The sequence below is a fragment of the Seriola lalandi genome, unplaced genomic scaffold (assembly GCF_002814215.2).
Source record: "Seriola lalandi dorsalis isolate HSWRI2012SDOR001 ecotype SW California unplaced genomic scaffold, Sedor1 jcf7180002054926, whole genome shotgun sequence".
Classification (NCBI taxonomy): Eukaryota; Metazoa; Chordata; class Actinopteri; order Carangiformes; family Carangidae; genus Seriola; species Seriola lalandi.
Genome location: NW_019525478.1, coordinates 1,055,917 through 1,068,700, shown reverse-complemented (window position 1 = coordinate 1,068,700; position 12,784 = coordinate 1,055,917). Strand labels below are relative to the sequence as shown.

Here is a 12,784-nt window from a genome sequence, read left to right as displayed (position 1 = left end):
AGTTGCTATTTAACATCCAGGCTGTGACAATAAAGCAAAGAGTTTTGTCCCTTTTAGCACATTACTATTTCCTCTGCCTGATAATATGACAGGAAAGCCTCTTCACATTAAACTGTAATGGGAATAAATGGCTGTGTGTCCCAAGCCAACCATGCTATTACAACGTCATATGTGTGTGTTTGTTTAGGACGTTTACGGCCCTGTAAGGTGATGGCCAGACAGGAAACTGAGTGATGATGTACTGTACTGGAAAGACAGGAGATTTAGTTGGAAATGTGTGATGTGTGGCAGAGTCACAAAGCATAATAATGTAGTGGGTTTCTTGGTGTTAATTGCGAGTTTATTAAAGGAAACTAGACTGATAATTCTGATTCTGATAATTCTTAAAATTTTCCTCATCAGCAAAAGAGCAAAGAGCATAAAACAGTGTGAGAAAGACAACTCCATCATGGAGTGATAAAAGAGGAGAGTCTGACACAAGTAAGATTTAGGACTGGCAATAAGACTCCAGTGTGTTTATAGAAGATAAATGAGGAGGATGGATTGATAATGAAACGACAGATTCAAAAATAAAAATATTGTAAATACTGTAAAAGATACGATGCACACATTTCAAATCCGAGAAGTTAAATGAAGGACTTTTATTTTTTTAGCAATGATAAACTTACCTTCATGCAACTTGTAACCCGGAAGCTGTGGAGAGAAAATGTGTCTTCTCTCCAACACTGTTTGTAGAGCTGCAATGATTAATCAAATAAACAATATGTTGATCAACAGGACATTAACCAGCAACTATTTGGATAATTGATTAACCCTTTAAAAGGAGCTAATTGTAAGTTTTACTATTGCTACATAGCAAACGTTAGCATTAACAGCTGTTTACTTAAGAAACATTGTGACTTCAGCATCAAACTTCATTCCTTTACTAACCAACAGCTGTCTCCAGAGGTGGAAAGCAACGGCAAACTCTTGTCTCTATCACATCTCTGAAGTTAGCATGCTAACCTGATAGCCCCGTCCTGGCAGGTTCATATCGACCCTTTCTGACATGGACTCACTGCAGCCTCCAGTCTGTCCTGAAGACGTAGCGCTGCTCAGAGGACGTGTTAGAACCTCAGCGATGGATGAAGCTCTTGTCAGGCAACAAACTTCACCACCCGCTCCCGGCAAAAACCATGTTCGCTGGAAAAGAAAATTTACAAGGAGCCCCTTTAAATAATTTGCAAGCGCTTCTCTTGACACTATGGTAAAATGAATATTTTAGAATATTGGACTATTGTTTGGACAAAAAGCATTTGATGATCACCTTAAATGCGACAACAGACACTTTGAAGACGTGCTTTTCTGCAACCTCAGTGGTCCACTTTACCCAAAGCACAAAGAATAACATGTTGTATCTGCAGTCCACACCTTTGATTTAGTTTTAGTGTTGCATTGTCAGGATTACAGCTGGTTTTCTCAAAATGAGGTGACATTGGTGTTGCAGTTTGGCCAAGACTTTTATAGACTTAATCCACCCTGCTTTTATAGCAGACAATATTTCTCAGCTCCACACAAGCCTTGACTTTTATGGCCTCGTTTGACCTTTGCTCCTTTCACCATGCAACCTTTTCCCCGCCTCTGTCTGTCCTCAGAACATACCAGATCATGTAAAAAAAAAGAAAAAAAAAGAAAAAATAGGCAAAATATTTGATAGCACTGATTCCACTGTCAATATATGTTTCTGTTTCCAGTCTATAAGTCATGAGATGAGAATTAATCTACTATTGTGATTGCAAAGACATTGGTGTTTTATTCTCTCAGGCTGTTACTGACAAACTGGTCAGAAAAGGCGAGTTGGGAATAATGTCTGATGTTCTTCACACCAGAGGTGTAATGTGTAATGTCATGTTTACAAACAGGATGAATTATGAGCTCAGTAAGTTTGTAAGTGAGAAGTAAGTCCAGATGGAGTGTGGGAGTCTTTCCTGCCCTACCCTCCCTCTGCCTGGTGCACAGACTGTCACTGGACAGTTGTTCATTAACACGAGGAGGACAGGTAGACCAGCCTGTACCAAGGTGGAGGATTATTGATCCCCGGTTTGCACTAGAGGAACAACTGGTGTGGAGACTGATTTTCTTGTCTTCTTTGTCATTTACTTAAAGTGGGTAAAGTCCAAATTTTACACAGACGTTTATTTTCTTTTTTTATGTGGATGCTGGACGGTGAATCAAGACATTTCTGCCTAGTCACAGAGGAACCGTGTTTACTTCTGTTTTTGGACTTGTGTCGTCAGTGCGGAGGATCTGTTCAGGTGGACAAATGTAAAGACCGGCCTCTCCACACGCTGTTAATCTGAGCAGAGTCAAATGTGTTTGACATGTAGAAACTGTGGAGAAGAAGCAGAATTCTGAGAGGAAAAGGAAAATCTGAAGGATCAAGATGTGCAGTTTACACAGTTTACTTTACCTGGGAGTGCTGACAACGGCGGTGGTCGCCAACAAGATGCTGGATGAGTGTTTGTCATCGAACCGTACGTACACCATCAACGTCGTTCTACTGGAGGACAACACTTATGCGTGGAGTCGACCCTACGTGGAGGCGGCCGTGGAACGAGCTATTGAAGAGGACAGGCTGGAGAACATCAAGCATGGTATGGACTGTTGGTTCCTAAATAATGGATCCGACACATAATAAAGATTCTATGTATTTTACAGCAACATTGGTTTACAACAGCCAATAAAGACCAAATGATTTCAAGAAAAACACATTTCAACTGGAGGTGGAGTTCTAGCAGCTCCTAGAAAACCATTAAACAGAGAACTACAAAATCAAAATGGCTGGTTCCAAATGTATGAACTAGTTTTTCTACATCCTGTTGAGGAAGAAGAGGCTGTTACTGTTGTGTAATTGAGACTTTACAGACTTTACATGACATTTAAAATCAAAATACAGCCCAAAGCTTTTCTGGATGGAGCTTTTTGCACATAAATAAAACTACATATTTAATGGATTATAAAAAGATTTATAAACAGGCCTTTTGTCTATATGTAATCCAAACTTTAAAGACATGTGGCCTGTTTTTACAATATTTTGAATATGGGATGTAAACAGAGGAATGTTCAGCTGGATGAACGAGTCTCACAGTGAAAAGAAATGTGATTAAAATCAGGAAGGAGTCAGGTTTATGCTAGTTTTGTTATTTGCCAGGTTTCAATACACATTGAAGTCAGAACCAATGAAGTGTGAAGGTGTGATATCCAGCCGGACAACCAGAGAATACAAGATACAACATGTACACAGGACGGTTGTGGAGCTGTTCAAAAGCACATCTCTCCTCTTTTGGTCGAAGCTAACCGTTTCTGCTTTCAGTCTTTATGCTAAGCTAGGCTAAAAATCATCCCAAATGAATCTCTCTCAAATGAAATTGATTTCAAACTTGTCGTACAAATCAAAGCAAACAAGCATTTTTTTAGATTCGGTTTGTTATTGTCAGTATCCATGTTACTGAAATGAGATAAAGGTGTGGATGTGTTTTGAATGTTTAGTATTCATATTACAATAAGCAAAGAGCTAAATACAGCATAAAACTAAACTAAACATAAATGGGACTAACAGTACATTATTTACTTATTATTTTCAGTATTAATCCATGATTAACTTTACTCCTACTGTCATCACTAAGTGTGAGGTTGTTTTTCTCCAGCTGCTCTAAATACACTTTCTGTAAGAGAAAACAAAGACAAAATTTACACCAGCCGGTAATAAACCAGCCTAATCTAATCTTCACGCAGATAAGATTAAAGAGATTAATGAGGTCATTTTTTTTTTTTTTTTTTTTAATATTAATAACTCTTATCTTCTTTCCATGACTCAAGATTTAAACTTCACTTTGACGGCCAACTACACCGGGTTCGACACCACCGTGTACAACCGGCAGGGCTGTGGGAGCAGCACCTGTGAGGGAGTGGCGATACTCAAGATGCTGCATGTGAGTGTGATCAAAAGAGATTAAAATTTGAGGTTGTGGAGGTAAAAATACCATTCGGTGAAGAGGCACTGGGAGGCTCTGAGACCGCTAACGTTACCACTTTACATCATTGTTACTTCACAATAAGACCAACCTTATAAAGGATTTATAAATGATTTATAATTAGGTTATTAATTCAGTTGTTTATGCTTTATAAATCATAGAGAAAGGTTCATTGTGAAATAACCTCACAAAGGAATTGAAATCACAGACTGGTGATACATATTATTATAAAAACGTATTTATAATAAGGCCTCTGTGATGACAGAATCACTGCATATCTCTCTGCAGAATAAAGGTGCAGTCGGATGCGTCATGCTGGGACCTTCCTGCACTTATGCCACATTCCAGTTAGTGGAGTGAGTATGACTTTGTTTCTCTCTCTATATTAAATAATCATCACTTAACAACCGACTGATTTTTGACTTTGATTTTTGCCTTAGTGATGATATTGGCCTGAGTCTGAGCATTCCCATCATCTCTGCTGGGAGCTTCGGCCTCTCGTGTGACTATAAACCCAAACTGACCCGGATTCTGCCTCCCGCACGTAAGATCTCAGACCTGTTTGTCAACTTTATGAGTGAAACCTTGCCATTCAAGGATCCTTGGAAGAAGGTTTACGTCTACAAGAAGCCCAGCAACGCGAGCGAGGACTGCTTCTGGTGAGACGACATGGGTTGCACTTGAGTGACCCCTGTAACTTCATCTGGCTCTCCAGCATGTGAAATTTTCTTCTTGTTTTGTTGCCACAGGTACATCAATGCATTGGAAGCACCGTCTGCCAAATTTGCATCGCAGATAAACAGAGAAATGCTGCGGGGGGAAGACGAGCTGAAGGCTGCCCTAACTGCTAAGAAAAGATACAGCAACAGTGGGTGTTTTTCTTTTTTTATTTGAGTTGATTTGAATAACATCTCTTTGAGCTCTGTCATTGTGGCCAGGACCTGAAAAACCTGAGAAACAAGATTGATCAACTATCTGGTCGGGACAGTCAGTTAGAGAGTTCGGGCCAATACTGTCAATAAGTTATTTATTTACGTATTTATCTTGGTCACTCATCTGTTGGTTTTGGGAGAAACATCTCACAAACTTTTGGATGGACTGACATGAAATTTGACGCAGACATAATTCTCCCACTCAGTCCATTATTTGAATAAATACCTGCAAACCTAATGACATTCCCAACAGTCTCGACTGTACTTTGTGTTTAGTGCTAACTGGCAAATAATGGCATGCTAATCAGTGTGTTAGCATTGATGTTAGCAAAGACAGAATGTACAACTCATTTATTCATTTCAGTCTTCATCTTATGTGGGAGCCATGATGACGTTGTTTCAATAAAGGGGAAGGTGGACGAGATACACAAGGACATCATGTTCATCCTCATCGATATTTACAAGTAAGTGATTTTACCATTTTGTACTACACTGTAACCATGGAGCTACATGAATCTTTTCGGTATCAAGTGAGGCTATCCGCAGTGACACCCTTTACCTTCCTCCAGCCCCGATTATCATGTCAACACAACATCCAGTGAAGGAATGCAGGACGTCCTGGTCTTCACTCTGCCACAGAGGAACTACCACTACGGATCAAACTCAACATACAACGACACGGTGAGCTGCGACTCACGGACAACACAGTGTGGAAAAGCAGTCCTGGTCTAACTCTCTGACTCTTTTCCTCTGTCTTTCAGAGAAATGACTACGTGGCTGGGTATCATGACGGCACTCTGCTGTTTGGCAAAGTGCTCCGAGAGAGGATGCTCAGCCAGCGACAGAACAAGGGATCCTATGATGTGCCTCTGAGTGACAACCCGTTTGGAAACACCTCCTTTGACGGTACGTATGAGCAGTGATAACTCGAGGTTAGCAACAAAATGGGAAGCTGAATTACAATGCAAAAGAAAGTTAGTAGGCACTGCCACGCAGACACCATGAGATGTGGGAGTAAAGAGGGCACAGCAGCATGGATGAAGGTATGGTCCTGGACCATGCTGCCAAAAGGAGGGGCTGATTGGTAAGACGGTCCTCTTATACTTTTTGTGATGCTTGTAGCCAGGAGCTGAAGTGATTTGTCAGCAGCTGAACTGTTTTAATAACTGATTAATTATCTAAATTTTATTTCAAGAAAAAATTTCAAACATTTGGTTCTAGTTTGGTTCTTGTCTTACACACTGAACTGATTGTCTTTAGGATTTGAGCTGTTGAAAACGTCACCTTGGACTGAATAATATTTTATATAATATTTAATCTTACTTTTTTCATAATTTTCAATTTCACAGCAAAGAGATGAAAGAATTCTGGGGGAAAAAAAATTAAAAATTAAATTCTGATTTTACTTTTTTACAAATTCACATGGTCCTTATCCTCTTCCGTACATAAAGGCCTTTCATTATCTTTCCAGTTTTTAAAAAACATTTTGTGGCTCAACCACTTTAAATGCAATTACATTGTAATGAAATTAAAAATGCTTTCTTTGTTGTGTGTGTTTGTTTTGCTTGATGCAGGTATGGGAGGACACTATGTTCTCGATGAATATGGCGACAGAGATGCTAACTTCTCCCTGATTTATACGTCTGCTGTCACTGGCAAGGTGAGACTACCGTCAGCAGTTTGCACAGACAGATTTTTTTTTGTAGCCAAAATCACTACTTTGCTTTAAAAGTGAATATTTGTTTTTATACTTTGTCTCTCTCCAGTATGAGATCCTGTTAGTGTTTGATACATCACATAATGAAACCACAGTGACAAACCCAAACCCCGCCCTGCCATGGATGAATGGTCGTCTGCCTATTGACGAGCCAGAAAACCCAAACGGTAATACACACACTGATGGTGTAGAGGAGGTGTGGAGAGATGTGGTGCTTGAAAACTGTCATACAGCTCAGTTTCTCTCTGGTCTGTGACTCCAGTTGTCTCGTGACCTCACAGCAAGGTTTTCATTTGTATTTCTCAAAATTGCGGATGGTTGTGATAGACAGCAGTGTGTGAAAGCAGGTTTGAAAGGGGTCCCTCAGGGTTCAATTTTAGGACCAGTCCTCTTCACAATTTATATCAATGATATTGTTCTATCATTAATGAACTGTAAGGTTCATTTGTATGCAGATGACACGATTTTATAGTCCATACAATTGGCTGTTGACAATCAACAGCTCTCTTTTGATACAGGCACTCACTGATCTTAAACTCTTGATAAAAATCCTGATAAAACAAAATTATATGCTGTTTTTAAAAGCTAAGAAAATTGATCATAGGAAAATTCAGATTAGTAATTTACTAATTAAAGAAATCAAAAGAATCTGCATTATAAAGACTTGGGCATCTGAATAGATGACAAATTAACTTTTAACTTTCATTTACTTATAAAAAAGCTTCTTATAGAAATAGAATAGCCCTTAGACTCTGTTTATTACTTTTTCAAGCAACGTCTGTAGATCAACCGGCTCCCGCTGTAAGAAACTTACAGCCAATAAATCATCAAAATCTGAAGATGTCCTTTGGAAATATATTGCGATTTCATAGTCGTATACTCCAGGTAACTCTTCTAATGCTGTGTTGTGTGTTTGCTTCCAGATTTAGATACGCAGGATGTGATTGTGATCGTTTTGAGTCTCAGTGTCGTCGTGGTGACAGCCATCGCTCTCATCTTCTACAGGTAGACAGCAGACATATTTCACAGCCGTATCACAGGTGCTACATGTACCTGCCAGAGCAGGAGTTTCTGTGTTCAGAGGACAGGGAGGTGGTTCAATAGCTCTGGGTAAGGGTTAGGTTATGGATAGTATTATTAGGTTAAGGTTAGTAGGGTTAGGATTAGGTTAAGGTTAGTAAAGTTAGGATTAGGTTAAGGTTAGTATGGTTAGGTTAAAGTTAGTAGGATTAGGATTAGGTTAGTAGGGTTAGGATTAGATTATGGTTAGTATTGTTAGGTTAAGGTTAATAGGGTTAGGTTAAGGTTAGTAGGGTTAAGATTAGGTTAAGGTTAGTATTATTAGGTTAAGGTTATGGTTAGTAGAGTTAGCTTTAGGTTTAAGGTAGTATGGTTAGGTGTAGGTTAAGATTGTTAGGTTTAGGTTAAGGTTAGTAAGGTAAGGCAAGTAGTAGTTGTGGTTGATGAAGTCTCCACAAAATGTCAATGTCAATGTAATGTTATCTGAAGTTAAGGAGACACGACTGTGTGTGTGTGTGTGTGTGTGTGTGTGTGTGTGTGTGTGTGTGTGTGTGTGTGTGTGTGTGAATAATGTTAGGCAGAACAGGAAAGAGCGTCTCATGCAGAAGAAGTGGTCTCACATTGACCCGCACCTGATTGGTCCACTGGATGAGAAGGCGGTCTCACTGAAGGTAAACAGCCTCATTAATCAACTGTTTCCTACACATTAGAACATAATACACATTGTTTACAGTTGATGATACTTTTTTGTGGGGGGGGGTTACAATCTGTAACAGATTGATGAAGATAAGAGGAAGGACAGCACGTTCTTCTCTCATCGAGGGCGCTATGACAAGAAGGTACCTGCCTGCCATCTTCCAAAAATCCATATTTATTTAATCATAAAATAAAAATAAAATGAGTCTTTTCTCTCAGCGTTTGAGTGTGTTTTATTTTTCCGTATTCCTCAGCCTGTAATCTTGAAAGAGCTGAAACACACAGACGGAGACTTCTCTGAGGATCAGAGGATTGAGCTAAACACCGTGAGACACGTCTTTGTTTAGATCAAACTCTACATTTTTAAAGCATTTAGTTTCTCACTGTCACTTCCTCGTCTGTAACTTGTCTCCATGTTTCAGCTGCTGCGCATCGATTACTACAACCTGACCAAGTTCTACGGCACGGTGAAGTTTGAGTACGGGGTGTTTGGGGTGTTTGAGCTGTGCCAGAGAGGCTCCCTCAGGGTAAGAGCAGAGCGTCGCGCACTCAGACACACTGGCTTGAAGTTTCCCTGAATATCAGATCCTGCAGCGGCCAGTTGTTTCTTATCTGTCAGTGTATTTTATCAGTCTGTGAGTTTTCAGCACAGTGGGAGACAGTAGACTTTTTTAAAATGCAGGCAAAACACTTAAGGAGATTATATTTTTGATTCCAGATATTTGCCTTTTGTCGGTTTGCAGGAAATTTCAAAAACAGACTTTAAAATTTCTATTATCGAAAATAATAATGCCTTATTGGGGTCATATGACCTTTATAAATAATTTCTATTTAAATATATTTTATGGTTATGTACCATTTTACATTGGCTGAAGGGAGTATATAATCTTCTATTCTATTTAATATCTGGTTCTAATATTGAGTGTAATTCAGATTTTCAACTTCATTTTTTAAACATTTAGAACATTTATAAGTCAAACTGACTCATATATCAAGTCAATTGTGTAATGTGCAGACATGTTGTTTATGACTGAGCTCAGTGGCCTCCTTTCCACACTGCTCACAATGACTTTACTGTTCATTTGATAAGTGATAGACACAGTTTAAAGAGCGCTAATAGTGTGCACGCACTTGCACACGCACACACACAGTAGTAAAAGTGATCTTTATCTGTTTTTTTCAGTACATTCTGAATGACAGGATCTCCTACCCAGATGAAACCTTCATGGACATGGAGTTTAAGATATCAGTCATGTATGACATAGCAAAGGTAATGTTTGATTTTTTAAATCTTTTTTTATGGGTCATTTATTCATACACTTTGCTGTTTGTTCATTTAGCTGTTTTCTATTGAGGACAAAATAGGAAAATTAACGACATTGTCACATTATTTACGGTACCTTACAGGATTTATTTTTTCTTCAGATATATTTTTATTTAACTTTTGCATGATTGTCATAATGGAAATTAGGAGAATGTAATGACACAACAAATAACAACTCTGTACAAACACCCATAACTCTTTCATGTTTGTACAGAGTTGCTATTTGTTGTGTCATTACATTCTCCTAATTTCCATTATGACAAACGCCCAGGATTAAAGACCGTCCTCCTTTATCTCCTACAGGGCATGTCATATCTCCACTCCAGTAATATTCAAGTCCATGGTCGCCTCAAGTCCACCAACTGTGTGGTTGACAACCGCATGGTGGTAAAGATCACTGACTTTGGCTGCCACACCATTCTGAGGCCAGGAAAAGGTGACTCTGAGTCACTTTTTATCATCCCTCAAGTTGATTATTGATCTAAACACTGAGAGTATCAGCAGCTCAGCTTCTCCTCTTCCTCCTTTCCTTTCCTCTCCTCTCAGATCTGTGGACGGCCCCGGAGCATCTTCGTACAGATGGCGTGTCTCAGAAAGGCGATGTCTACAGCTATGCCATCATTGGCCATGAGATCGTTATGAGGCGAAACCCTTTCTATACACAGCACTGCTCTGATATTGCAGGTAGGCCTAGATAATTTGGCCCACCACTATACTGCCATAAATTAATAATCAATTCCTTTATGAAACTAGATTATTTGTGTATTAATATCTGTGGATCAACTTTGACAAAATTATTTCATTTTATCATTCATACTGTGCTATGGTTGTCTGAGCCCGAAATCAGTGTCACTACAGAACAGTTTAGAGTGGATGTTGATGGGTGACCACACAGTAATAATCCTCAGCTCTAAGTCCTGCTCAGCATGTTTAACTGATGGCTGTGTGATCCCTCAGAGAAGATCTACAGAGTGCAGTATCCCACTGAGGTGGCCGTGTTCAGACCCGACCTCAACTTCGACAGTGCATCAGAGAGGGAGATCGAGGTAAGAGAAACAAACACTCTGCGCAGAAAGGTTGATAAAGTAAACACTCCCTCCCTCTGATTTTCTTTTGGTCTGTGTATCCAGCTGTATATGCTGATAAAGAGCTGCTGGGATGAAGACCCAGAGCGGAGGCCAGATTTTAAAAGAATAGAGGTAGCTCTGGGTAAGATTTTCAGGTATGTCAACACCTCACAATCATTTAGAGTGACTTTTTGATAATTTCTATACCATATGGCCAAATGTATGTGGACAGAGACCATTACATGCATATATGAATGTTGAAAATCTCAGTCCAAACCCTGGGCATTACATTAATATGCAGTCTTCACTCTTTGCACAAGGCTTTCTACAAGATCTCATGTGAAAGCATAAAAGACAGGGGTGTCCACATGTTTTTGGCCATATAGTATATTATTACTATGAGATAATCAATGCATCACTATTCTCTTGCATGATGAGTCACTCATTAAATGATGAATGAATGCTTATAATGATACATATCTTAATTCATACACAGTAACCTACACAACCAGGCCACTGAGACGTACATGGACAACCTGATCCGTCGCCTGCAGAACTACTCAAGGACCCTGGAGCGTCTGGTGGAGGAGCGGACGTCTTTGTACAAAGCTGAAAGGGACCGAGCTGATCACCTCAACTTTATGCTACTTCCTGGGTAGGTTTGTGCCATATCTGCCCATGCGCAAATGTAATATATGTAAAATATGTACATATATGTAAAATATATATATGAAACCTATTAGAAATTGGAACAATTTTCATATTTTGACATATACATCTAGCCTATACAAATACATACCTCAACTTTTTTCCCAATACAGAGTAGGCATGTGCTTCAGTAAACTGAAGTCTTACAATCCTGACAGTATCATGCTTGTTTAACGTAATGTCTACAGTCTGTAGATGATGATGATCGATAACATGCAGCTTATGAAGCATGTACCGCACAACAACCTTTGTAGTCAGAGCTCACCAACAAAGTATTCAAGAGAAAAACTGCCAGCACATCAAGCCCACACACGTTAACAACAGCAGACCAGGTCAGCAGATAAATCTGAGGGGTCATCAGATGATTAATCAGAGAGAAAAGAAGAAGAAACTAGCTCTGGTTCACAAATCTGTTTTCAGTTTTTAGACTTTGATTTTTGGTGAGATAATTGATCATTTCAACATTTAAGGAAATAAAACCATGTGAGAAGTTTAGAGGGAAAAATCACTATTTGGTGAACTCTTGACTCAGACAACTGAATTGTGACCCCAATTAAACATCTCTACAACAACTAATCCTCCACCGTGTCACTGCTCGTGCCTGTGTGTTTGCTAACATTAGATATAGGTAATGAAATGACAAGCTAACATTGGAAATGAATGGCTAACAGCTACTAACAGCTAGCTAGTATTAGTTAGCTAAACTTTAACTTGAGCCAAAAGTTAGAAACAAGTCAATGTCAGCGTTCATCTGTAGATACTTTAAACAACCTAATTCAGAAACGGTGGGTAAGACAGTAAAGTGTATTAAACCAACTGGATAGTGTGCTACTGCTACTTACACTTCTCGTCGTCACGCAGCGCAAGTCAATGACGCGAGTAAGGAAAGTAAACAAGAATTTACGTCAGGGTTAGGAAATGGTACGGTCCACTGTAGGGGTGTCTGAAATCGTATCACAAGAAAAATATATAGATGTTGCAACTAGGGCTGGGACGATTATCCGACGTAATCGACGTTGTCGATAATAAAAATTATTCGACGTGGAATTTTAGTGTCGACGCGTCGTGTAAAACCACACAGGCTAAATGTTCATAGAACAAAACCGGAACTTTCTAATGGGACCGTTTATATCCATCGTCTTTGGTTTACCCGTATACAAGCGCAGCGCACGGACTGGGACAACGCGGTGACGTAATTGAAGTCATTGACTACGTGAATGATTTGCGTCTGTGTAATCTATTTGAACAACACGGCGGCTTCTACCAGCAGTACGACGGAGCGTGTGGAGCAACACGCGGCAAAAAAG

The 12,784-nt window shown here is 39.4% G+C and overlaps 1 protein-coding gene across 1 annotated transcript in view; it reads left to right on the top strand.

The window, feature by feature from the left end:
* Positions 1–2,422: 2,422 nt before the first annotated feature.
* gucy2ca (guanylate cyclase 2Ca) overlaps positions 2,423–12,784 on the top strand; it is a 15,323-nt gene continuing 4,961 nt past the window's right edge. The window contains exons 1-21 of the mRNA XM_023431672.2: positions 2,423–2,633; positions 3,859–3,971; positions 4,302–4,369; positions 4,454–4,672; positions 4,763–4,881; positions 5,310–5,409; positions 5,515–5,626; positions 5,707–5,851; positions 6,520–6,605; positions 6,712–6,829; positions 7,586–7,667; positions 8,260–8,353; positions 8,459–8,521; positions 8,633–8,704; positions 8,801–8,905; positions 9,562–9,648; positions 10,006–10,138; positions 10,249–10,386; positions 10,660–10,748; positions 10,833–10,924; positions 11,266–11,424. Of these exons, the coding sequence (XP_023287440.1) occupies positions 2,423–2,633; positions 3,859–3,971; positions 4,302–4,369; positions 4,454–4,672; positions 4,763–4,881; positions 5,310–5,409; positions 5,515–5,626; positions 5,707–5,851; positions 6,520–6,605; positions 6,712–6,829; positions 7,586–7,667; positions 8,260–8,353; positions 8,459–8,521; positions 8,633–8,704; positions 8,801–8,905; positions 9,562–9,648; positions 10,006–10,138; positions 10,249–10,386; positions 10,660–10,748; positions 10,833–10,924; positions 11,266–11,424 (2,405 nt within the window). The remainder of the gene's footprint in view (positions 2,634–3,858; positions 3,972–4,301; positions 4,370–4,453; positions 4,673–4,762; positions 4,882–5,309; positions 5,410–5,514; positions 5,627–5,706; positions 5,852–6,519; positions 6,606–6,711; positions 6,830–7,585; positions 7,668–8,259; positions 8,354–8,458; positions 8,522–8,632; positions 8,705–8,800; positions 8,906–9,561; positions 9,649–10,005; positions 10,139–10,248; positions 10,387–10,659; positions 10,749–10,832; positions 10,925–11,265; positions 11,425–12,784) is intronic.